The sequence below is a fragment of the Malania oleifera genome, chromosome 3, assembly GCF_029873635.1.
Source record: "Malania oleifera isolate guangnan ecotype guangnan chromosome 3, ASM2987363v1, whole genome shotgun sequence".
Classification (NCBI taxonomy): domain Eukaryota; kingdom Viridiplantae; phylum Streptophyta; class Magnoliopsida; order Santalales; family Ximeniaceae; genus Malania; species Malania oleifera.
In genome coordinates this window covers 121,655,884-121,681,838 of record NC_080419.1, presented here as the reverse complement: position 1 = coordinate 121,681,838, position 25,955 = coordinate 121,655,884, and the positions used below count along the sequence as shown (strand labels likewise).

At 37.3% G+C, this 25,955-nt stretch overlaps 1 protein-coding gene across 2 annotated transcripts in view; it reads left to right on the top strand.

Moving 5' to 3' along the window:
- LOC131150495 (probable phosphoinositide phosphatase SAC9) overlaps positions 1–25,955 on the top strand; it is a 75,345-nt gene that overhangs the window by 11,511 nt on the left and 37,879 nt on the right. For both annotated transcript variants that reach the window (XM_058101231.1, XM_058101232.1), the window contains exons 4-8: positions 7,977–8,109; positions 9,235–10,448; positions 16,976–17,083; positions 17,205–17,375; positions 19,565–19,807. In XM_058101231.1, the coding sequence (XP_057957214.1) occupies positions 7,977–8,109; positions 9,235–10,448; positions 16,976–17,083; positions 17,205–17,375; positions 19,565–19,807 (1,869 nt within the window). The remainder of the gene's footprint in view (positions 1–7,976; positions 8,110–9,234; positions 10,449–16,975; positions 17,084–17,204; positions 17,376–19,564; positions 19,808–25,955) is intronic.

Here is a 25,955-nt window from a genome sequence, read left to right as displayed (position 1 = left end):
AATTCATTTTCTCAATTGCCACAAATAATAATGACTCGCCCATGGTTGTCAAATAGAGATTCAAATCATGAATTGAAATTCTAACTTTGGGAATTGAGAATCGAATTGAATTTTAAGATTCAGTACAAATTTTGAAAATCCATTCTAAATGGCATGAATATATTGATATACAAACAGCAAGCAAAATAGTAAAATGCATTTAAATTTTGGCAATAAAAACCACATTTCATGTGGATGCTTGCCCTAAACAAATGAAAAGTAAGAGAGGAAAAGTCAATAAATATTAAGAAAAAATTGAACATTATGCTGTTTAATGAAATGAATCAAAGGAAAATAATAAAAAATTGAAATCTGGGTGTGTATCAACAATTTTAAAAAATAATATTTCATGCATATTCTTTCCTCAATAAAAAATAAAAAAATATTAACCTAAAAACCAGTACTAATTGAACAAATTGCTAAAAGAACCAACTTTCTAAATTTTTACAACATGACAAAACAAGATTACCACCTTAGCCAGTGAGTGTTTTTCCTGCTTTTGAGATAATATAGATTCTTACAAACATCATTCAATGGTTGTTCGAGTTTTTTCCATAAATTGACTCACCACCACCACAACAAAGGATATGTTAGGTCTAGTGACTATCAAGTAGATCAACTTGCAAATCAACTGCCTATATTGACATTTATCCTCAAAGTCTAGTCCATAGGAATATTTGGTTTAGCTCCTAATGTACCATTCTCACTTAGCAGGTCCAAGGTATATTTTCGCTAAGATAAATTCAACCCTTTATTGCACCGTACAATCTCAATGCCAATAAAATAATGCAGAGTATCAAACTCCTTGATTTGAAATTTGGCTTGAAGCCTTTACTTGACATTTGCAATCCCACTTTGGTCATTCCTAGTTATTCATCAACATAAACTAATAGAAGTATCATACTGGTTTGAATGATCAGAGTAACAAGAATGAAACCAAATGTAGAGACCACCTTACTAAATTTGTCAAACCAGGCTCAAAGAGATTACGTAAGACCATAAATAGCTTCATGCAACCCACGTACCTAATCATCCTCCCCCTGAGCAACATACCTAGGAGGTTGCTCCATTTATATCTCTTCCAGAATATCCATACCAGAAGGCATTCTTCGCATCCAACTGGTACAAAGGCCACTCAAAACTACCTACCTACAATATCAATACATGAATCGAATTTAGTTTAGCAATATGAGAAAATGTCTTGAAATAATCTATATCATATGTTTGATGAGTGTACCCCTTGGCGACCAATCGACCCTTAAGCTGTTCAATGGGGTCATTAGGAAGATATATGATAGTGTAGACCTAGCGACACCTAATCAGCTCCTTATGAGGGATCCATCAATTCCCATTTCCCTCGAGTGGTCAAGGCATCTATTTCTATGTCCATTGCATGTTTACACCTAGGGTTAGCAAGTGCTTTATCACTTGAGGAAGGATAGAGATAGAGGACATTGACAAGGCAAAAGAATGCATAGGACTAGGAAAGTGTCAAACTGAAATAAAATGAGCAATGGGATAAGGAATTAATGAGTGCCGAGTACATGTTTGGGTTCCTTTCTTGGGTGCGGTTGGCAAATTCAATTCGGGATGGATCTCTAGAACTAGAAGACAAAACAATGAAGGGCAGAATAGGTAGCTTCATGGTGGTAGAGATGGCTATGCTTGCCTGCATGGTGGTAGTGAGGACTATGCTTGCTTTCCATTATTTATAAACCCTCAATTATTTCTTTGGGTTAGTAACTATCATATTTGGAGGAGCATAATTTTTCTATAGAGGATAAGGGTAGGGACAAGAGGAACAATGCACGAAGGGGATTCAAAAAAATCATTGATGGACTTGAGTATATTCATCCAAGGACGACTCGTTGGAGAAACAAGTTGTTCTTTAAAAAAGGTAAATATGCACTAACATATTTCCCATAAGTGGGGATCATAACATCTATGTCCTTTATGAGTTCTTGAGTAGCCATAGCACGAGGAGAGAACTTGTCCTAACTTGTAGGTGGAACATGAAAAAAACATGTGCACTCAAAGACATGAGGCACAATGGAGAACATGGGTGTTTTTGGGCATACGATAGGAGGGGATTTGCCCCCCTAGGACACTAGAGGGCATCCTATTGAGTAGAAAACATGCTGTAAGAAGAACACGAGTCCAAAGGGTTTCAAGAACATGCATATGAAAAAGTAGATGTCGTGCTATGTCGTGTAAATGTCGATTCTTCCATTCAGCTACTCCATTTTGTTGGGGTGTATGTACACATGATGTTTGATGAATAATTCCTTTGGCCAAGAAAAAAGGCTGAAGCTTATTTTGAAAAAATTCAAGTGCATTATCTGATCGAAAAATTTGAAGAGCAATGCCAAACTTGGTTTCTATTTCCTCGTAGAATTTAGTAAATTTATTAAGAAATTCAGACTTGTCTTTTAACAACAAAAAAGATCCAGGTCATATGCGAAAATTATCCACAGAAGACACAAGATATTGATGACCGGTCAAATTCTTGACTCTACATTGGCCCCAAATAAATGAATGAATCATAGAAAACAATGGTTTACAGTATTTACCATGAGACTCAAATATAGACATGTTCTAAAATTTCCACGAAACTGTCGAAATTTCCGTTGAAATTTCCGATTTCTGTTACCTTCGAAATTGAAATGGCAGTCGATTTCTGTCTTGCATAATTTCCGTCGAAATCTCAACAAATCATCCGAAATTTATCGAAACCTCAAAATTTTAGCGAAATTGTTCGAAATTTATCGAAACCTCGAGAGTGAAGTGAAATTTCTCTTTTAATTTATTTTATTGAAACAAAAGGTTATCACAAGTGCTTTTGAAATTATATGAAAAAATAAACTTATAGTAATATTTTATTTAACCATTCATGTCTAAATTTTCAATATTTGTATAATAAATAATATTTAAATGATTTATGAATTTCATTTGCATTAACTGAATATGTTTAATGTACATTATCTTACAAACATGTTTGATGCACATACTATTTTACAACTTTTCCACCTCATACAAAACATAGATGTATTTAATTTGTAATATATTAGTGTTAAAACTTATATTTTTATGTTTGTTAACCATTTCTAAAGTTTCACAAAGAATTTCATGCTTTACTACTAGTTTCCGTTATTTTTTCAAGTCGAAATCGAAATCGACATCGAAATCGAAATTTCCGTTCTTTTGGAGCTTCGAAATTTGAGTCGAAATCGAAATTTAAGACCTTGAATATAGATGGAGACTATGTCTTAGTATGGCTCAAAACTCTCAAAATGTGATAGAATTTAAGGAAAAAACTTGTTGCAGTTTTGAAGCGATGGATGACCCAAACGAGCATGCCATTGATCCAAAGAAACACCATGTTAGAAATTGAAGAAGCTGTTGACGTGAACTAGATCTACCACCACCACGATTGAAATAGTACATACCATCCTTCTCAAGCCCTCTATCAATACTTTTCTTGGTTTGGAGATACCGAATGAGAAGGAAAAAAGCTCACAACAATTATGAGATTTAGTTAATTGACTAATTGATAACAAGTTCAAGGGCAATTTAGGCACATATAACACAGAAGAAAGAGATGAGGTTTATTTGCCAAATTAGAATTAATGAAGTTAAATTTGCACTAAAAAAGATGAAAAATGGGAAAGCTACAAGACCTGATAACATCCCAATTGAAGTTTGGAAATGCTTAGATGATAACGGAATAATATGTTTAGCTAATTTATTTAATACAATTATAAAAACTAAGAAAATACCAGATGAATGGAGGAAAAAGACTTTAATACCTTTATACAAAAATAAAGGAGATATTCAAAATTGTAATAACTATTGTGGAATTAAACTTATGAGTCATACGATGAAACTATGGGAAAGGGTAGTTGAACAAAGATTAATGTTAGAAATGAAGGTCTCGGAAAATCAATTTGGTGTTATGCTTGGTTGATCTACCACAGAAGCTATATATCTTTTAAGAAGATTAATGAAAAATTTTAGGGAAAAGAAGAGGGACTTGCATATGATATTTACTGACCTAGAGAAAGCATATGATAGGATACCTAAGGAAGTTTTATGGTGGGTTTTAGGAAAAAAGGTTGTATGATGTCATTAAGGATATGTACGATGGAGTAATGACTAGTATAAGGACTATTGATGGAGAAACTAGAGAATTTCCAATCACCATAGGTGTACATCAAGGATCTGCTTTGAGCCCCTTACCTTTTTGCTTTAGTGATGGACCAACTGACTAAGAGTTTTCAAAAGGAGGTTCCATGGTGTATGTTGTTTGAAGATGATATTGTATTAATTGATGAAACTAGGAACGGAGTAGAGGCTGAGTTAGAATTATGGAGAGAAGCTTTGGAATCTAGAGGATTTAGGATAAGTAGAAATAAGATAGAATTAATGAAATGTAATTTTAGTAGTGGTAGGAGGAATATTGGAGACAAAGTTAAACTTGATGAAGAAGAAATAAATAGCACTTGTAGATTTCGATACCTTGGATCTATTATGCAAGTTGAAGGAAAAATTGAAGATGATGTAATGCATAAAGTTAAAGCAGGTTGGGTAAAATGGAGAAGTGCTTCAAGTATGCTCTGTGATTGTAGAATACCTTTAAAATTAAAAGGAAAGTTTTATAGGACAGTTATAAGACCAGCTATGCTATATGGATCAGAATGTTGGGCGACGAAGAAACAAAATATCCAAAAAGTAAAAATTATTGAGATGAGAATGCTTAGATGGATGAGTGATATAACATTGAAAGATACATTAAGGAATGAACATATTTGCGGTAAGTTAGGTGTAGCTCCTGTAGAAGACATGATAAGGGAGGGACGACTTAGATGGTATGGACACTTGCAACGTAGTCCACAGAGTGTGCTAGTGAGGAAATGTGAGTTAGTTACTGTGGGGGGTAGTAGAAGGGGTAGGGGTAGTGGTAGATCTAAAATAACTTGGGAGGAGATAGTGAGTAAGAATTTAATATTCCTGAATCTGTCAAAAGAAATGGTCCATGATTGCATAAATTGGCGAAAAAGGATTCATATAGCCGACTCCACTTAGTGGGACTTAAGGCTTGGTTTTGTTGTTGTCGTATAACACAGAAGAAAGAGGAATAGGACATAAAAGAATATTGCCACAATGAGAGACCAGTGTAACCAATTAGTTGCCTTGGATTTGTGCCAGAGTCAAAACCCATGGTGAGGAGGATGAAGAGTCAAGAAGCCTAGTTGTACTTTAATGGGGCATAGTAGCATTAGATGTAGAAGACTGGATTTGGAGTTGTTGAACCATGTGGACAAGATTGTTATGCTTCTCTTGGGACATGGTAGATGATGTACTCAACTCCCTAGTGAGTGGCCAGGTGCACCTGAAGAGTCATTAGTAGAATCAACCTTGGGAAGAGACTTATTGGCTCAAGTAGGTTTCACATGGAGATCCCAATATCAATCAGTCATATGATTATCCTTGCCACAATAAGTGAATGTGAGATCTGAAATATGACTTTTGCTACAACTTCCACACAAAGCTTGTCCTTGCCTTCATCCTCATCGTCCAACACTTCCTCGACCTTGGTTAGACACAGTGCTAACCATGGCTGAACTATCATGGGAAGAAGCCCGAGAAGAAGAATGAGAGCCATCTTTGGTGATTCGTGAGATTCTAGCAAATGCTTCGTCTGCAGATGGCATGGATTTACAGACAAGGATTTGATTGCAGGTGGGTTGAATTCAACCAAGCCAAAAACTTGGCAGCCAAGAACTCTGCCCTTAGCTTCTTAATCATATCAATGTCGGATCCAACTAGTGGATAGATGTTGAGTTCCTCTCACATATCCTTTAGAGCAGTGCTGTAATAAGTGGATGTGGACCTACCTTCTTGGTCATATTTGATATAGGTCAAAAGCACAAATATGATTTTTATTTTGTGAGAAGCTTTCACGGATGATCCCATATGGCTTTTCTATGAAACATCATGTTAGCAGCAATTCATGGCTCCATGCTGTACTACAACCACACAAGCAATGTGTCATTTCTTTCATCCAATCTTAATATTTCTTTTGAGCCTGGAGATGGAGGAGAATGCAGCAAGTACTTTGACTTCCTTTTGCATTAACACACATACACTGCTTGAGACCACAATAAGAACTTGGAGGATCCAACGAATTTGATGGTTGTGATGTGTATGTTAACATTATCAGTTGAAGCTCTCTCTGTGGAGGCCACCAAAATCACCCCTTATACACAGTAAGAGCACACCAGTATCAGGAATGAACAACACAGCAGCATACAAAATCTGGCAGCGCACACAAGCAAAGAGCAGAACTTCAAAACTTCAAAGAGGCTGCTCTGACCACAAAGCGTAAATTACAATATTCTAAGCGAAATTACTTGACCATGCAGAAGTGGGCAGATCACAACAAGCACCGCAGGCGCTTGAAAAACAACCTGGCAACACTGCACCTACAGGTATATAATGGTTGCAACAACTATATCTGAGTGCCGGGAAGAACAGGAAATAGAGTCATTGAACACCAATGAAGACCACCAGCAAGTGATACAAGATTGTTGGCAGTCAATCACGAACACAGCATCATTATGCAACAACTAACCAGTGAACAGAAACACAGCAACAGCAGTAAACCAGAAACTGGGCATGACTCACTTTACATCAGCAAATTACCATGAACACACACAGCATACTACCAAGTATGCTGCACAGAGAAACCGAGATTAAAAGTGTCTCTTGATGACTCTCAAACCAACCATATAATCAGATTTGAGAGCTGATTAGTGGGAAGATAAGAAAAAAGAAAAAGAAAAACAGAGTGTCAAAAGAAAAACAACTTTATAAATCAGATTTAGAGGAGATTAATGTTGTGATACTATGTTGTAAAGTTAGAGATAGAGGGGAGAAGAATAAAAGAAGAGGTGAAGAAAAGAAGAAGAAAGCAAGAGAAGAAAAGGAGGCAGCAGTTTCCTGGAGCCTTGCATTCTGCTCCAGATGTGCCCTACTACATATTAATAATAAAAAAAATTGAAAGATAAATATACCCTCACTTATGCCCCATAATTACTAAAATATCCTATCTCTTTGGAATCTTTTTAACTCGTTATTCTGGTACTGATAGATGTTGAAAAGCATTTTGATTTACCATTTTACCATTCCAGATGCTCCATATATCTGGATCTTTTATTCCCGTCTTTTCTAGTATTTGTTCTTTACTTATATTTGTTTTCTGTGTTTCTTCAAATGAAATACATGATGAGCGCTATTCTCGTGGCTGACATTATCTGCAAGTACTTGTTGCCATTGGCAGAACATGTTAAAGGGGTGGCTGCAAGATTATTATGGGGCTCTGGTTTGACCTGTTTTGCATAATTTGAACAATATGTAACCTATCGCAAATTTTCTATGTGTTGTTTTTAAGCCATTATTACATAGAGGTTTGGAGTTAATTGTATAATTAAAATCCTTGTTATGATAGGGAAGCACAGATGCCAAAGCTATAACTATGATTACGTGCAACTGATTGATATTTCTCTTTTTTTGTCATCCTTACATTTTATTTCCTTGGTTGGTGAAGGTTTAGAGTGGGGTAGGGAGACCCATGGATCAAATCTTACCAATAAAAAGAAAGCACACATATTTATTTGATTATTTTGGGTGATCTGCCAATGTAGAATTGAAGACAAAAGATTTTCTCACCAATAATTAATCTTAATTGGGATTTATTCATTTTAAGCATGGCTCCTTTTCTCCCATTTGTCCTATATGTCTTTAGTCAGGGTTTTCCTTATCCATCCTATGACACTGTCACATTCAAATAGTGTATGCTTCTACAGTGATAAACACAAAACACCCACACATACACGTATTTAATATGTCAATAACGTTGACTTGATACCAATTTATAGGGCTTTGCAGAATGTAGAAGTTTTGGGAGCTTAGGTCAGCAAGAAGGGATTGTTGCTCTGACTGCTCGTCGCAGCCGGCTCCATCCTGGTACTCGGTACTTGGCTAGGGGTTTAAATTCATGTTTTAGCACAGGTATGATTTTACTCAACACCTACTGAACAGAATTGCATTTTTTTTCCTTGTTAGAATTCCCTAAATTGTTCTGTTTGCTGAAATAATCAAAGGGTATATAGATTTTGTTGTTGTTTTCTAATGTGTTGAGTGCTTATTTAATTTGCTTAATCTCTATGGGTAACTCAAAAGGTTCTTATGCATTACATTGCGTTGCTGCGACTGCTGTGCCATTACGAAGAGAGATTGGATGGCATGTCTTATCTTTGGAATATGAATAATTTTTTCCTATAGTGATGAAACTTATAATTATTGGCATGATTGTCACTTTATCATTGAGAAAGTGACATTTCACCTGTTTTCTTTTTTGTAAGTTATGAGATGCAGGTTAGCTGGTTAACTTAGTGGATTATGGATGTTTTTGTCCAGTTCTGCCAAAAAAGATTTTTAACTCATTTTCCCCCAGTGAAATACATAAAAAATTTGTTGCAAAAGGGACTATACAGTTGTTGATGCTGAATAGCAAGGGCTAAAAAGGGACTACCACAATAACATATTGGTAGGCCTATGCAAATCGGCAATAAGTTGTGTTGTGCCCTTACATGAATCTGCATTCAAAAGTGAAAAAATGAGATTTGTGCATTTAAAAATAATGTTTCATTTATCATTTTGATTGGATGAAATTAAAAATGTTCTTAACATTAAGGCTACATTATTACATTCTAATTTCTAATTGAGCAATGTGTATAAGCTATATAAGCCTATCCCAGTATGCCACGTCATGGGTTAACATAACCCTTTCTTGTTCTGCATTTAATAGCATTCAGCATTTATTCTCTAGGACATTTTATGGATTTTACTGTATCATTTACATTACTTAGTTAATGCTGCAAGATGCTGACTGGATTTTCCAGTAACATTTACATTACTTAGGCAGCAGTGTTATCAATATGTACCTTTTTTCATACTGATACAAGTGTATGGGATTCATGTTAAAACTTCATATATATATATATATATATATCTTAAAAATTCAGTTCCATGTTTCATTTTCTCTAATTTTAATTATGCATTTCACTCCCTTCTGCTCTTCTTCTATATTGTACAGTGAAATTTCTACAAACTTACGGAAAATGCATTCAACAGGAAATGAAGTTGAGTGTGAGCAGCTTGTATGGGTTCCTAAGAAGGTTGGTCAAAGTATTCCTTTCAACACATACATTTGGCGACGAGGTACCATTCCAATGTGGTGGGGTGCAGAGTTAAAGTTAACAGCTGCTGAAGCTGAAATATACGTATCAGAGCGTTATCCTTATAAAGGGAGTTTGCAATATTATCAAAGGTTAACCAGTAGATATGATGCTCGAAATTCAGATGTTAGTGGGGGGAATCAGAAAAAAATTGTGTTGGTTCCAATTGTGTGTATCAACTTACTCAGGAATGGAAGAGAAAAATCAGAATCCATATTAGTTCGGCATTTTGAAGAATCTTTAAATTATATTAGATCAACTGGAAAACTTCCCTATACTCGAATTCATTTAATAAATTATGACTGGCATGCCACTGTAAAATTTAAAGGTGAACAGCAAACAATTGAAGGACTGTGGATACTTCTAAAAGCACCCACTGTATCTATAGGCATTTCTGAAGGGGATTACTTGCCTTCACGGCAACGAATTAAGGATTGCAGAGGTGAAATCATTAGTAATGATAATCTTGAAGGTGCATTCTGTTTGAGATCACATCAAAACGGAGTGGTACGTTTCAATTGTGCAGACTCTTTGGACAGAACCAACGCTGCTAGCTATTTTGGTGCACTCCAAGTTTTCATGGAGCAATGTAGGAGGTTAGGGATATCACTTGATAGTGATTTGGCATTTAGTCATCAGTCTTATAATAATTATGGTGGTTATACTGCTCCATTGCCACCAGGCTGGGAGAAACGATCTGACGCTGTGACAGGGAAAACGTATTATATTGATCACAACACTAGGACCACAACTTGGATGCATCCATGTCCAGATAAACCTTGGAAGAGATTTGATATGAAATTTGAGGAGTTTAAGAGATCAACAATATTATCACCAGTGTCTCAATTGGCTGATCTTTTCCTACTTGCGGGTGATATTCACGCAACACTTTATACTGGTTCAAAAGCTATGCATAGCCAAATTCTAAACATATTCAATGAAGAAGCAGGCAAATTTAAACAGTTCTCTGTGGCACAGAATCTTCAGATCACTCTGCAAAGAAGGTACAAAAATGCAGTTGTGGACAGCTCTCGTCAGAAGCAGTTGGAGATGTTTCTTGGAATGAGGCTTTTTAAGCATCTTCCATCAGTTCCGGTTCAACCTTTACATGTATGTTGTTATATGGATTTTCTAAAAATTAGCTACCTTAATTGTTTGTTCATTTATTTGTATATTCATAGTTATTTATTATATAAACTCCCCTTCCCCACCTAAAAGACCTTTTTTATTTTTTCAGTGAATTTTATCGGAAGTGGCAGTGGTCTAAAGTGAATGTTCTTTATATATATATATATATATATATATGTATGTATAATTATTATTATTTTGAAATTTTTGTTATAATAAAAATTTTGGAATAGGTATTATTGAATAGTTTGAATTCTACATTTATAGCCTTGATTCCTAAGTAGAGGCCCATGTGGGTGAGGAATTTTAGTTCTACAAGTCTGGTAAGTCTAATGTTTTAGTAAGATGTTAACTAACATCTTACCTAAGAGGATTTGAGAGGTTTTGGGGGGTACCCGATACAATGACTTTAGCTGAGTCAGCTTTCATTAGAGACAAATTTTAGATGCAACCTTTTGTGGCAAGAGGAGTGTGGTACTCAAATTGGACGTCTGGCACTAAGAAGGGTTTTGATTTGTTGAGAGTTTTTGAAAAGATTTTGGGATTGAAGATCAACATGTTCAAGTGTGGGGTGGGCTGGCTTAATAAGGATCATAGAGACAGATGGGTTTTAGGTTTTAGCTTGTTATGCTTATGTAGCTTGGCCTTTGTCCTAATTTGGTCTACCTTAATGGGGATAGCCCAATGTTTGTGGCTATTTGGGATCTAGAGGTTTAGAAAGTGGGTAGGAGATTGAGGGTTTGTGTTACATTCACGAGTGCTTCCCCCTTTAACATTCCTATGTATATATATGTGTGTGTGTGTGTATATATATATCTATATATATTCCCTTTTTAGAGTTCTTTTGAGTGCAGGTAGGTTTTGGAGAGACTTATGTTAGACTTTCTTTTGTTCAATACATTGAACTATTTTGTCAGTTGAGATGCAGTTAGGAGACCTAAGTGTGAGGGTTTGGGGGAGGGGGGTGGGGGCCCTTGGGGCTTGATAATGGTATCTAAAAACATAGTGTAGATTTCATCAAAATGGGTGGGATACTAGAATTAGCAATGTACCCCATGCTAGTCTCCATAAGTTTATTTCCGAGTTCGCTCATTTTTCTTTCCTCTTACTTCGTTCAAAGCGGGTAATTGTATTAGGATTTGGGTTTGGGAGATATTTAGGTGGGAGAGGTCTCCTTGGAGATGTTCGTGCGTTGTATTTTAAGACCATATTTAGACTCCCTTTCTTGGTACTTCCACTTCTTTTGAAATCTCAATAAACAAGAGGTTAATGAGCTTACTGCATTGTTGAATGTTTTACACTATCTTGTTCCCCAAACTAGGAGGGACGTGAGGGTTTTTCTTGGGATTCGTCGTGTTCTTTCTCTTACAAAGTCTTTCTTCTTTCATTTATTGAAACCTTCTATCCCTAGTTATTTCCTTTGAATCATATCATTGAGAAACCTAGAGTTCCTTTTAAGATCTTGGCGTACATATGAACTGCTACTCTTAGCAGGATAAATACGCATGACTTGTTACTCTTAGCAGGATAAATACGCATGACTTGTTACTGGTTAGAAGACCCTATATGGTCATTATTCCAAATATTTGTATGATGTGCCGAGTCTAACAAGACTGTTGTGCACACATTTCTACATTTTTGGGTGGTAAGGGAGCTTTGGAAGATTTTTTTTTTCTTGCTTTCATGAAGCATTGGTGGTCTCTCAAAATGTGGGCGACTTCTTGTTGGTGAGATTTTGGGGCATTGAAAAAAGTAGAAAAGGTAGGGGTTTATGGACATGTATGGTGTATGCTAGCCTGTGAGGCATTTGGATAGAGAAGATTGCGAGAATCCGTTAGGCTGAAATAGCTATTCACATTTGATGCAGGACAAAGTTGTCTTCTGGCTTCATTTTGAGCACATTCTTTTGGGTATTTTGGGAGATTTGCTGTCTGATCTTCAAAGGGATTGGCGGGTAGCAGTATTATTAGTTGTTTTAATTCATTCTTGGAGGATGTCTTGTTCTCTGTACACTGTATTTTTGTTTCATTTTATTAATTGAATTTTTATAATCTAAAAAATATCTGTATGATATAAAATAATATGTTGATAATACATATTCTTATAAAACATAGAAGTTATTGCTTCTTGTTGTTGAATAATTGGGTAAAATGGAAGACCTCAAGTCAATGATAGGTCTGTCCTTATATTTATAATATATGTCAAGTACAATGGTATTGACAATAATACCCTTACTAACTTATACTTATTACAAACCAAACTCTAACAATTAATAATAATGCTAAATGATTGAATAACCATTAACACTCCCCCTCAATATGGAGCATATATATTATATGCTCCTAACTTGTCACAAATGAATTTCACACGAACACCTCCCAAGGCTTTAGTGAATAAATCAGCAAGCTGAAACTCGGACTTCACATGAGTGGTTGTAATCATCTTCTGTACAAGTTTCTCTTGAACAAAATGGCAGTCAACTGCCATGTGCTTTGCCCGCTCATGGAAGATAGGGTTGGAGGCAATATGAATAGTAGCTTGATTATCACACATAACTCTATAGGTTGAGAATGTGGAAAACCTAGTCCTTTCAACATGTTCTTCGGCCAAACAAGTTCATATGTAGTGTGAGCCATAGCCTTGTATTTTGACTCGGCACTCGACCTGGCCACCATAGTTTGTTTCTTACTTTTCTAAGACACCAAATTACCATCGACAAAGATACAATACCCGATTGTTGAACTTTGGTCGGAAGGTGACTCGGTTGAATTTGCATTTGTATATCCCTGAATATGAGTGTGACCCCGATCCTGATATAAGACCTTCCGATCGAAGATCCACAGTTGGGTATTATATCTTTGTTGGTGGTAAGTTGAATAATCTCATAGTCACTCGACCAAATATATCCTTCGCAACAAATGTTGTGAGTTATTTTCTTGATTCCCAGAGAACAAGTCACTGGGATTCAGTAATTTGCATTTTGAGATGGCCTTCAATTGAGCCACAAAATCTTTAGGATTGACTTCAAAGTGTACATCTAGCGACAACTAACCACAAACTTATAAGGAGGAAAAGGTACCAAATCCCAAGTATCATTATCATGTAGTGCTTGCATCTTTTCAACCATTGTTGTCCTCCACCCAGAATGGGATAGGGCTTCAGAAGTAGATTTTGGAAGAGCAATGGAATACAAAAGTACTAACAAAACAGTAATAAAAGGGTGACAAGAAATCATAACAAACAAAATTAGAGATCGGATATTTGGTACAAGTGCATTTACCTTTTTGAACAGCTATAGGAGGATCAACATCATGCGAAATAAGATCATTTGACGAGGGAACTAGAGGCACAGTAGTAGAAACTGGAGGAGGCACTTCCCCCTTGAGTCGTCGTGTGTATACCTACTAATTGGGATGATCCAAGTGGCGAGAAGGACTCAAACTGGATGGAGATGCAGGAGGATTGGGCATAGATACTGGGTTTGGATTTGGAAGGCGAGGCAGAGGAAGAGAATCATTAAGGTCAGCAGAACTCAAGGAATCATACTAGTATGGTGTAGACGCAAAGAAGGTGACATCAACATAGACAAAAAATTGATGTAAAGTAGGACTATAACATCAATATCTTTTTGAGTATAGGAATAGCCCAAAGAGATACATTTGATAGCATGAGGATCCAACTTATCCATTCCTGGAGTTAACTGATGGACAAAGGACATGCAACCGAATATACGAGGAGGGGCACAAGAGGATTGATGGATCTTACCAGAGCTAGTCATATAAGTACTGAATTGGTTACTAAAGTACTCCTTAGCATTATCACTACAAAGTATCTTGATTGGCATATCAAATTGAGTCCTTATTTGGGACCAAGCGGCACAAAAGATATCAAACAACTCGGAACGATCTTTCATTAAATATAACCAAGTCATGCTAGAGTAGTCATCAACAAGTGTAACAAAGTATTGAAACCCCAACTATGATGTGACATGACTAGGACGCCAAATTTCGGAATGGAACCACTCGTTTGTTGACCCGGGAAGCAAAGGGAACACAATGATGCTTGCCCATTTGACAAGACTCACACTTAAGATTAGACATAGAACTCAGTTTAGGAACCATCTTTTTCAACTTGTCCAAGGGCGGATGACCAAGGTGACAATAGATTTGAAGTGGTATAGCTGCAATTGTGTAGGCAATGGGTGGAGAAGGCGACTCAAAGTAGTAAAGTCCACAAGCCTCACGTCCTGTGCCAATTTTCTTTCTCGTCTTTAGATTCTGAATAACCACAAAATCAGGAAAGAATGTGGCAGAACAATTTAGTGACTTTGTAAGCTTCTAACTGACAAGAGATTGAAAGGGGATTTTGGAATGTATAAATCAGAAGAAAGACGGATGGAAGGAGTAGGATTTACTATTCCTATCCCCTTTAACAGCAATAGTGGACCCATCAGCAAGGGTAACTTGAGGTAGATTTTTAGGATACTGAAGATCAGAAAAGAAGTTGGTTGCACCTGTTATATGGTCGGTGGCAGTAGAATCGATAATCCAAGCAATAGTAGGAAGGATACCAGATGACATATAGACTGTAGGATTACCTTTCTGCGCTAGATACGCAATGTGAGAAGATCCTTGTTGAGATGACTGATACTTTATAAACCTTGAATACTCCTCCTTTGATATAGTCATAGTATGCGGTTCACTCAAACAAATGATTAACGAAGGAACCATACTTTTGCGATTTGCAAACTCTATCCAATTCCTCAAACTCAGACCAATGACCATAAGATTAATTGTTGGAACAATTGGAACAACCACGAACAAGGTGACCAACCATGAACAAGTCTCAAATAAATCAGTACAAGACTGCCATAGCACCAAGAAACTCAAATACAGCCCCAAGAAAGCAACTCACAGGACTGAAACAATTGGACTGAAACAATTGGAGAAGTGAACCACTGAAACTACCATGGAGAAATCACTAACTAACTCATTTAACACTGCCATAGCCTCACAAAAAACAGCTTATGAGCACTGTCACTGCTCCAAGAAAGTCACCAATGACTGTTACTAACACCGAACAACAACTGACGAATTACCACGAGTGCATGGTTAAACAAAGATTGGATCTTTAAGCAAAACACATGTCCAACAACTTGATATTTTGATATATGGAGGGAAATAGATCATCGAGTAAAAAAAAAGAGCAAATCCCACTGTTTCAAACCCAATAAGCTCAATAACCATTGATAAATTGCTTCACGAAGCATCGAACAACCATTCCTTGGTGCCGCACTTGAGCAATTAAGAAAAATTAGATCTTTGGGCAAAAAACATCACGAACAACTCCAAAAACATGTTAATAGAGAGATTGGATCACTGCTGGATCATTTCAGGTCAAAACCATGCCTGAAAGTGGCTTCACGTGCCAGCGTGTGGGGTCGGCCCTGGCAGCCTTCCTCCGGTGCGTGAGGGCGCGTGGGGGGCAGATCGGCAGTGTCTGTGGGTGACTTTGGTGTTGGTTTTGACAAATCTATGATGGATTTGGTGTTCCTTAACTGACAGTGTTGCCCAGAAAATTCCAGAAACTGGGCTTACTTTCTGCTGCTGCTGGCTGTTTTATAGGGTTATAGTATTGCTGAAAAATCTTCTATGATAATAGACATGCAGCGGATTTTGGGTTTCAGGCTTCGGTTAGATGGTGATGGTAACACTTAGGAGTTAGGGCAACCTATGGTGTACCGGTTGTTATGCCAATAGCAGTTTAGGTTTCAGAATCATGCTCTGATACCATGTTGAATAATGGGGTAAAATGGAAGACCTCAACTCAATGATAGGTTTCTCGCTCTATTTATAATATATGCCAAGCACAATAGGAATGACCATAATAATACCCTTACTAATACTTATACTTATTACAAACCAAACCTAACAATTAATAATAATGCTAAATGACTAAATAACTATTAACTGTTGTTTTATGGTTTATATATATTGGAATGGAATTTTAAAACAATAGGTTTGACCTGCATCTGGATTTACTGGAACAAATTGATTCAGACAAAAAAAAAATTGTTGGATGAAAATCCCTTGTATCATATCACTTTGCAAATTGATTGATAAATCGAAAACTAGGGCATGAGACTTTGAGTCAATTTTTTTGAGGTGTACAAACTTCAATAGTGTTTAGTATGTAGAATTTTCCTCTTACGAACTGACCACGGTTGTTCTTGTTGCTGCTGCTGCTGCTGTTGTTTGTTCTTAATTTGTCATTTAGCTTGTTTTAAGTGTTAGGCTGTTAGCTTAAGGACTGCATGCAGCATATAGTCCTGTGTTGACTGATTAATATACTAATGAGTTAATATGGTGATTGATCAAATTATTATTTCTTAAAGATTGATGGTATTTAGTCCTGTTTCCTCACAAATTTCAATTTGAAGATGGGATTCTATTATTTTAGTTATTCTGATGTTTCAGTCATTATTTGATACAAGATACTAATAATTGCAGGTTCTATCTCGGCCACCTGCTTGCTTTCTTAAACCTGTTGCCAACATGTTTCCAAGTTCCAGTGGGGGAGCCAGCCTCCTAAGTTTCAAGAGAAAAGATCTAATCTGGGTACTTTGGTTTTCCAAAAATGTGTATTATGATTGCATTTATTGTCAAAAATGTAAAGATGGCCCCTGAGTGTTTCTTGTTTCTTTCTTATGGGGATGTTTATGCATGGTTTGTCTTACAGGTTTGTCCACAGGCTGCTGATGTTGTTGAGCTTTTTATTTATCTTCATGAGCCTTGCCATGTTTGTCAGCTCCTTCTAACAGTTTCACACGGTGCGGATGATTCAACTTTTCCATCGATGGTTGATATAAGGACAGGGCCCTATTTGGATGGGCTTAAGCTTGTTGTGGAGGTCTGCTTTATCTCCTTTTTGCATATTACTCCTTGAGCTTTAAGCTTATACTTGCATTCTGCACTTTGAGATTTATTTTCATGTATGGCAGAAGAGGTGTTTTTTTTTTTCTTCTTCAAATTCCATAAAAAAAGGAGTTTTCATGTTATTCCATAAGCAGTATTGTAGTTTGATGCATCCATATTTAAATTTGAGCATCTTTTCCGCAAAAAAATGTTATGCACTCAGAAGTTTAAGTCGTAGCTGTGCACTTTTTTGCAGGGAAGGAAGTATCCGTGAGGACTGTAGTTTCATCTTTATTTAGTCTTTGTAGAGAAAATGAACGTATAGGAGAGGAGATGTCCTCAAAAGGAACTAAATGAAGTTGAAAGGAAAAAAAAACAGCAACACTAGATCCAATAGGCTATGAAGAAAAATGATTTCCAATGCGGAGTTCTTGTTTGTAGCCCTATTTTGCCAAAACATCTCATTTCAGATTTCACCGATCTTGAAGACCAGTTTATTTTACAACCCAAAGATCTCAATCTTTAAGTCTTATTGCCTGATATGTGTCCTTTGCTTTAAGAGTGGGGAGGGTTGCTTGCGCTTCTTCTTATGCTGTTACTTCACTTGCTCACTTTGGAGTAGGTTGTTTTGTATTCTTGGAGAGAATTGGGTCTGTCCTTCCTCCTTGGAGGTATTTTGTGTTGTGATGTTTAGGTGTTTTAGGAAGGGGAAGGATAGAAAGGATTTGTGGCATTGCTGGTTTATAGCTATTTTTGGTGTCTTTGGATGGAGAGAGATGCCAAAAATTTTAAGATGGGGTCACTTCTCTCAGTTTTCTTTGGAGTAGAGTGGTGTTTCTTATGTTGTTGTGAGTTTCAGTGAATGGTTTCTTTCAGCATTTACCTTTGGATGATTTAATTGGAATACTTTGATCCAATAGAGCTGTTTGCAATTAGTTGTTTTTCTTTGGGTTTTTCTGTGTTGTTCTTGTGTTTTTGGAATGTATCTTGCTCTCCCTGTTTTCTTTTTCTTCCCTTTGTTGTTCTATTCTTCTTCTTCTGTAATAATTTTTTTGTTATTTAAAAAAAATTGATATCCTCATGTCAATTTCTTGCAAAAGAGGCAATGAATGAAAAAGAAAGTGACACCAATACTGTGGATCCAATGCAACAAAAAAAGATGATTTGCACTAAGAATTCTTGCTCAGTAGTCCCAAATTTGCTAGCAGACCTCCTTCAGGTTTTATCAATCTCCAAGCCATATCAATCATACTGCTTAGTGCTTTCAATTGATACATGATCATGGTTTTCTCTCCTTTGGGTTGCTCTAGTACTCCATCCCATCATTACAGCAGCCTCTTTCTCTCTCTTTCTCTCAACCCTTTTTTTTTTTTTTAAAATTTTAAAATATTAGAATTAAGGAATATTCTATTTGGAGAATCAAAGAGAGCAAAAAGACATGCAACATAAGGGCTAGAGCCACAAGGAATCCTTTGTTCCTCATCAGTTCTTGAAACTTAATTTTCACCAACTATGATCTACTACTACTACCTCAACATCTCTAATAGTCCCTCTATGAAGCTGAATTTTCCAGTTCAATTGTGCCAATGCCTTTTACTAAATTACTTGCTGTGTACATACAGGGTTCCACAAATGACATTGTTTGTCTTTTTGTGCATTAATGTTCATGTTGATTTGATATGACAAATTATTTGCTATAAGGAGTTTGGATACATAAAAGTACATACATTGAAAAAAGTTATCAAACAGAGGAATTTCTGAATATTACTGACTCATAATAAATGTTCAAGATTACTTTATCTATAATCATTGCTTTCATCCCAACTATGAATGTTTTAGCGCATGTCATTTAAAGCCCTGTTTCCTCTATGGCCTTACCGTTGTTATTTCCAGAAGGACCAACCGACCAAGGATGTCTATTGATGTACTCAATCCACACACATTCAAACTTCTTGGTAGAGTGTTAGACACCAATTAAATTAGACCAATGCTTTGGATTTGTTGAAGTCATTGAATTTGGAATATCATAAATTAGGTCAGATCGAGAACTTCTTTAATGGGTGTAGCAATGGTCTATTTGTCATATTCATATGTATTATTTTGGAAATTGTAGTTCTATTGTTTTGTTGGGTCAAATTTTTATCTTTACTCTTTAGTCTCTAATTCTACACTGTTTGTTGACAGGGAGCTTCTATACCGCAATGTGCAAATGGGACAAACCTTCTGATACCCTTGCCAGGACCAATTAGTGCAGAGGATATGGCTGTCACTGGAGCAGGTGCACGCCTTCATGCACAAGATTCATGTAGCCTTTCATTACTGTATGATTTTGAGGAACTGGAAGGAGACTTGGACTTTCTTACTCGTGTAGTTGCACTGACATTTTATCCTGCTCTATCTGGAAGAAGCCCTATAACTATTGGTGAGGTACAAAACAATTTGTAAAATCTATCAATATGGTTTCTCATATTGTCGTAATGTCACCTTCTTGATTAACAATATTATATTATTGAGTTGAAAAGCCCTCCAGCTTTATTGTTAGTACCTAGTGAATAAACCTCATGAGTTACTAAATCATTGGAAGGTATGTATAAAGTTATACTTGCATAATAAATCCAAGGGGTCATGATGTTCTCCGCCTGGCGTCTCCTTCCTTCGAGAGTACGAGCATGGGGATTTCCTTCTCTCTTCTTAACCTAAACCTCTATCCCCAGTAACCTACTCTTCTCGATTTCTTGGTAGTTTTTTTCTCATTTTTTGAAATAATTTTAGCCACCTCAAATCCCTCTTTTCTTTACTGGGTTGTACCTCTGCCTTAGAAAATGGAAGAAGGAATGGGAGGAAGGTGTTCAATGTGAATTGTTTGGATCTTTTGACATTCCGCATCTTGGAATTTGCTGGAAGGCTCATGCTTTTTGTTGTGCTGAATAAGGAGTTCATATGGGTTTGGAGGATGATGGTGCGCTGTGTGATGGCAATCAAGGGCTTGTTGTTGGTCGAGGGGGCTGTAATTTCAGAAAAGAGGGAAATTCTGCCAGTCTGAAACTTCTTTCGTGCAGTAGAGGTAGATTTTTGCGACTGAAGAAGGATAATGCAGTAGTGAGGAGTGAAGATGTGCACATCCCTGAGGGAGTTCAGATCACTGAGTGGCAGGCCTTTCTTGCTGCTCTGATGGACATGTTGTTGGTCAGGACAAAGCAATAAACGGCCATGATGTCAGATGGCATTGTTTCATGCGTGGTTCCACAATTATCCAAAGATCCATGGGGCTTGGCAAAAGGTTTAACGTGTTTGAGACTTTTGATAAGTACCTCTTTTGCCAACATGCTCAGCGGTGCTCCAAATATGAGGTTGGCGTGTGCAGAGAGGGGTGATTTTTGAAATTGCAGGGATTTGGGAGGGTGGGGGTTGTTATTTCCTAAATCACCTACTGATTCCACACAATATGCAGTCAAATTGGGTTTTCAAAATTTAAATTTTCTATGGGGACAAAAGGCTTGGGTGATGGTGGGCCTCTAGATCAAAGGCCTAATTTGCATGGGCTAATGAAATCCAAGTTGATTTGGGTAGAAAAAAGGAGGCTTCCAAATCTAAATAGGGATGGAGGTTTGTGCCATCTAAAGTGAAGTTGCACAGTAGGATTGAAGAGGGAAACGTGGGCTTTTCAGAACTCAGAAGATTGGTTAATAAAGCTGCCAGACGTCAAAAGCCAGCATGGTGGAGACAGAATATATGATAAATGTACAACAAACCCTGCTTCTTTGAATAGCAAGGAGGAAAATAATTTCTTAGGTAGTGACTCTTGGCTTGCTCTAAAGATATCAAGTTTACCTTGAGCAACCAATTCTATCCTTTACACTCAGAAGGCTTTATCAGAAGGGGTTTAGGGCACGATTCATCTTTCAATTTGGAGGATGACTTGAGTAGCATTTGCGAATCTGAAAAAGAACTACTGGTCGATTAACTGAGAGTTGACCTTGAATTCATAAAGTTTTTTTTAAGGTAAAAGTGGAGACGATGAAGAGGAGCATTTGGGTTAGAATGGAAATCTAGAAAAGAATTCACAGCAGCGGGAGAGAAACAGTCAGCATTTGGACTTTGAGTTTGCGCAAGCAGCTAAAAATTTGGTTAATCACTGTATTGACTAGATCATAGCCTTAAACAATGAGGGGTCTTTGCTTTCTGACCCTGAGCTTAATATCTTCCAGTTGACAATTTGGTTGAACCTTCTTTTTGGTGTCCCCAGGGGGTGGCGGGGGTGGGTGGCGGGTAATTCTAATAAGTTAGATTCTCCCACTGAGGTTCCTTCTTCCTCTAAAAATAGTAAAGGCATTTTCCCCCTTCCTACTTAGTCTTTTCTTCCTTTTGAAATTTTAATGTCAGAGGGAGGATTCTTTTAGGAGGGAGGGTTGTGGATCCTGAGGGAGGTGAGAGAGACCATGGAGACCCACAAAAACTTTTTGGGGATTTGGCTTGAAATTAGAAGATCCATAGATTATGAGATGAGGGTGTCCTAGAACATATGAGAGGAGGAAGAAGAAAGTTAAGGAAGAGTTAAAAATCTAGCTTTGTTGATTAATTATGAGGGTGGCAGGGGGATTGGGAAGGGTGGTAAGCTTGTTAAATTTTGAAAATAATTAGCTTCAACCTTAGAGCTCTAAGGGGTGTTAGGAAGAGGAGCTTGGTTAAGGAAGTTTTGCCTATGTACTCCCCTAATATTGTTCTTATCTAGGAAACTAAATTGGAATTGATTGACGAGGGGGTTGTTAGGAGTGCTTGGGTTGGTCTTTGTTGGGATTGGGACTTCCTACCCTCTTGGGGGCATAGGGCGCTCACCTTGAGGGGTATCCTTGTCATGTGGGATTCTCATTCTAATAAGTTAGATTCTCCCATTGAGGTTCCTTCTTCCTTTAAAAATAGTAAAGGCATTTTTCCCCTTCCTACTTAGTCTTTTCTTCCTTTTGAAATTCTTATGTCAGAGGGAGGATTCTTTTAGGAGGGAGGGCTGTGGATTTAACCCTGGGGGAGGTGAGAGAGACCATGGAGACCCGCAAAAAGTTTTTGGGGATTTGGCTTGAAATTAGAAGATCCATAGATTATGAGATGAGGGTGTCCTAGAACATATGAGAGGAGGAAGAAGAAAGTTAAGAAAGAGTCAAAAAATCTAGCTTTGTCGATTAATTATGTGGGTGGCAAGGGGATTGGGAAGGGTGGCAAGCTTGTTAAATTTTGAAAATAATTAGCTTGAATGTTAGAGGTCTAAGGGGAGTTAGGAAGAGGAACTTGGTTAAGGAAGTTTTGTCTATGTACTCCCCTAATATTGTTCTTATCTAGGAAACTAAATTGGAATTGATTGACGAGGGGGTTGTTAGGAGTGCTTGGGTTGGTCTTTGTTGGGATTGGGACTTCCTACCCTCTTGGGGGCATAGGGCGCCCGCCTCGAGGGGTATCCTTGTCATGTGGGATTCTTGTTTGGTTTTTAGTGTGGATACCTTGGTGGGATTTTTTCTCTTGCTGTTTTAGTTGGAGTGAGAGGGAGGGACCAATGGTGGTTTTTTTTCTCTTTTTGTGTATGGTCCTGCTAGACCAACCCTTAGGAGTTTTTTTTTGGGTCGAGCTTTATTATATATGGTGGATTGTTGACGGTAATTTTGACATGGTGAGGTTTTTGGTGGAGGAAAAAAAAAAAGGGGTGGGGGGTGGGGGGTCGGGTAGAGTTACAGCTAATATGCAGAATTTTGACTTGTTTATTAGGAGTTCAGCTTGAGAGATCTCCCATTGGGGAATGCTACTTTTACTTGTTCTTTGTGTTTTCTTTTTGGGGGGAGGGGGCTAGAGCGGCGACTAGTAGGCTGGATAGGTTCTTGTTCTGTAGTGAGTGGGAAGACGAATTTTCTAATCTCTCCTAAATTGTTCTCTAGAGACGTACTTTTGATCTTTTCCCTATTATATTGGAATCAAGTAGGGTGTCTTGGGTCCTACTCCTTTTAGGTTCAAGAACATGTGGTTGGATTATGAGACTTTCAAACCATTGGTGAGGAATTTTGGGGAGAGGACATGGAGAGGGGTTAGAGGGGGTTTAGGTTTACGAGGAAATTGAAGCGTCTCAAGGAGTAATTGGAAGTTTGGAAGAAGGAGGTGTTTGGTGATGCTAGAATCAGAAAAAAGTCCAGCATCTTAGGTGAGTTGGCCTCCTTGGATAGGAAGGAGGAAGAGGGGATAAATATCTCGAAAAGTGAGGAGGCAAAAAAGAATTTCCTCGAAGAATGAGTTGGAAGAGGTGATTTTTAAGGAAACGAGGAGCTGGAGGCTAAAGACCAAATTTAAATTGGTTAAATATGGTGATTGTACCTCTAGTTTCTTTCACGAGCTAGCTAACAGGAAAATGAGAGAGAGTTTGATTAGGGAGCTGGATGTGTGGGGAGGAGAGTTATTATTGACTCTAGTTGGATAACCTTTGAGATGACTAAGTTCTATGATAGCTTGTATTTTGAGGAGGATGTTTGTAGACCTGTCATTGATGGGCTAGAGTGGAATCCCATTTCTAGAGATTAGATGCGATGGTTTGAGAGACCTTTTGATGAGGAGGAAATGAGGGGGGTAATTTTTGGGATGGAAAGGTATAAGGCTTGGGGTCCAAATGGCTTTAATATAGCCTTTTTCCAAGATTTTTAGGATGTAATTAAGGATGGTTTGATTAAAATATTTACTGAATTTTATGGGAATGGGATTTTGAACAAGAGTATTAATTCCATCTTAATTGCTTTGGTGCCTAAGAAGTCTAGATGTATTAAGGTAGTGGATTGCAGATCTATCAGTCTAGTCTCTAGTGTTTATAAGATTACAACAAAGTATTAGCTAATAGACTGAGTGCGGTGCTTGGTAAGACTATCTCTAGTGCTCAAAGCGAGTTTGTGGGGGTGAGGCAAATAGTGGATGCTATTTTGGTCACCAATGAGGTGGTGGAGGATATTCTTGGGAGAAAGAAGAGGGGGTTCATTTTCAAATTGAATTTTGAGAAAGCTTATGATAGTTAGCTGGAATTTCTTGAATAAAATCCTTGTGAGAAAAGGATTTGGTGGATTTGGGACTGTTTGTCTAATGTGTGGTTCTCGGTAATTGTGAATGGTGAACCAAAGTCTTGGTTTAGTGTCTTGAGAGATATTAGACAAGGAGACCCGTTGTCCCCCATTTGTTTGTCCTAGTAGCTGATGCTTTAAGTAGGATGGTGGATGGGGTAGTGGAGTGGAGGTTAGTGAAATGGCTAGTAGTGGGAGAGAGGGAATGCTGGTTTCTCATCTTCAGTTTGCTGACGACACCATTTTATTTTTAGATGATTATAGCCTTTTGTTCAGGAGAATTTGGGTACTCTCCAAGTTTTTGAGAAGGTTTTTGGACTTAAAATTAATATGGGGAAGACTGGCTTTAGCAGCTATTAATGTGCCCATTGAGCGCACTAGTGAATGGCGCCGGTGGATTAGGGGCTGTTTGTCTAACGTGTGGTTCTTGGTAATTGTGAATGGTGAACCAAAGTCTTGGTTTAGTGTCTCGAGAGGTATTAGACAAGGAGACCCACTGTCCCCCTTTTTGTTTATCCTAGTAGCTGATGTTTTAAGTAGGATGGTGGATAGGGTAGTGGAGCAGAGGTTAGTGAAAGGGCTAGTAGTGGGAGGGAGGGAGTGGTGGTTTCTCATCTTCAGTTTGCTGACGACACCATTTTCTTTTTAGATGATCATAGCCTTTCGTTTAGGAAAATTTTGGGTACTCTCCAAGTTTTTGAGAAGGTTTCTGGACTTAAAATTAATTTGGGAAAGACTGGCTTTAGCAGCTATTAATGTGCCCATTGAGTGCACTAGTGAATGGTGCCGGAGGATTAGGGGCTCTTTGTCTAATATGTGGTTTGTGGTAATTGTGAATGGTGAACCAAAGTCTTGGTTTAGTGTCTCGAGAGGTATTAGACAAGGAGACCCACCGTCCCCCTTTTTGTTTATCCTAGTAGCTGATGTTTTAAGTAGTATGGTGGATAGGGTAGTGGAGCAAAGGTTAGTGAAAGGGCTAGTAGTGGGTAGGGGTGAGCATAATTCGGTTAAATCGAATTAACCGAGTAAATTTGGTCGGTTTGGTTCGGTTAAAATTTATTCGGTTTGGTTCGGTTTAGTTTTCATCTTCGTTGATTTTTGATTTTCGGTTCAGTTTTTGGTTTAATATTTTTGTTTAACCAAATCGACCAAATAAAATAAATTAATAATTATACATATATATATTATATTATTAAAATACTTTATATATTATATATATATTAAAATTGTTTATATATTTTATGCATTATATATATATTTAAATTATATATATTTTATATATTATTTATATTATATATATTAAAATATTAAATCGGTTAAAATCAGTTAACTGATTTAGTTGAAATTTGGTTTGGTCGGTTTTGAGCTCGGTTAATATGCAATTTTGGTTCAGTTTGGTTTGGTTCGTGAAATATTTTATTTGAATTTTTTTGGTTAATTTGATTAATTAACCAAATTAATCATACCGACCGATTGCTCACCCCTAGTGGTGGGAG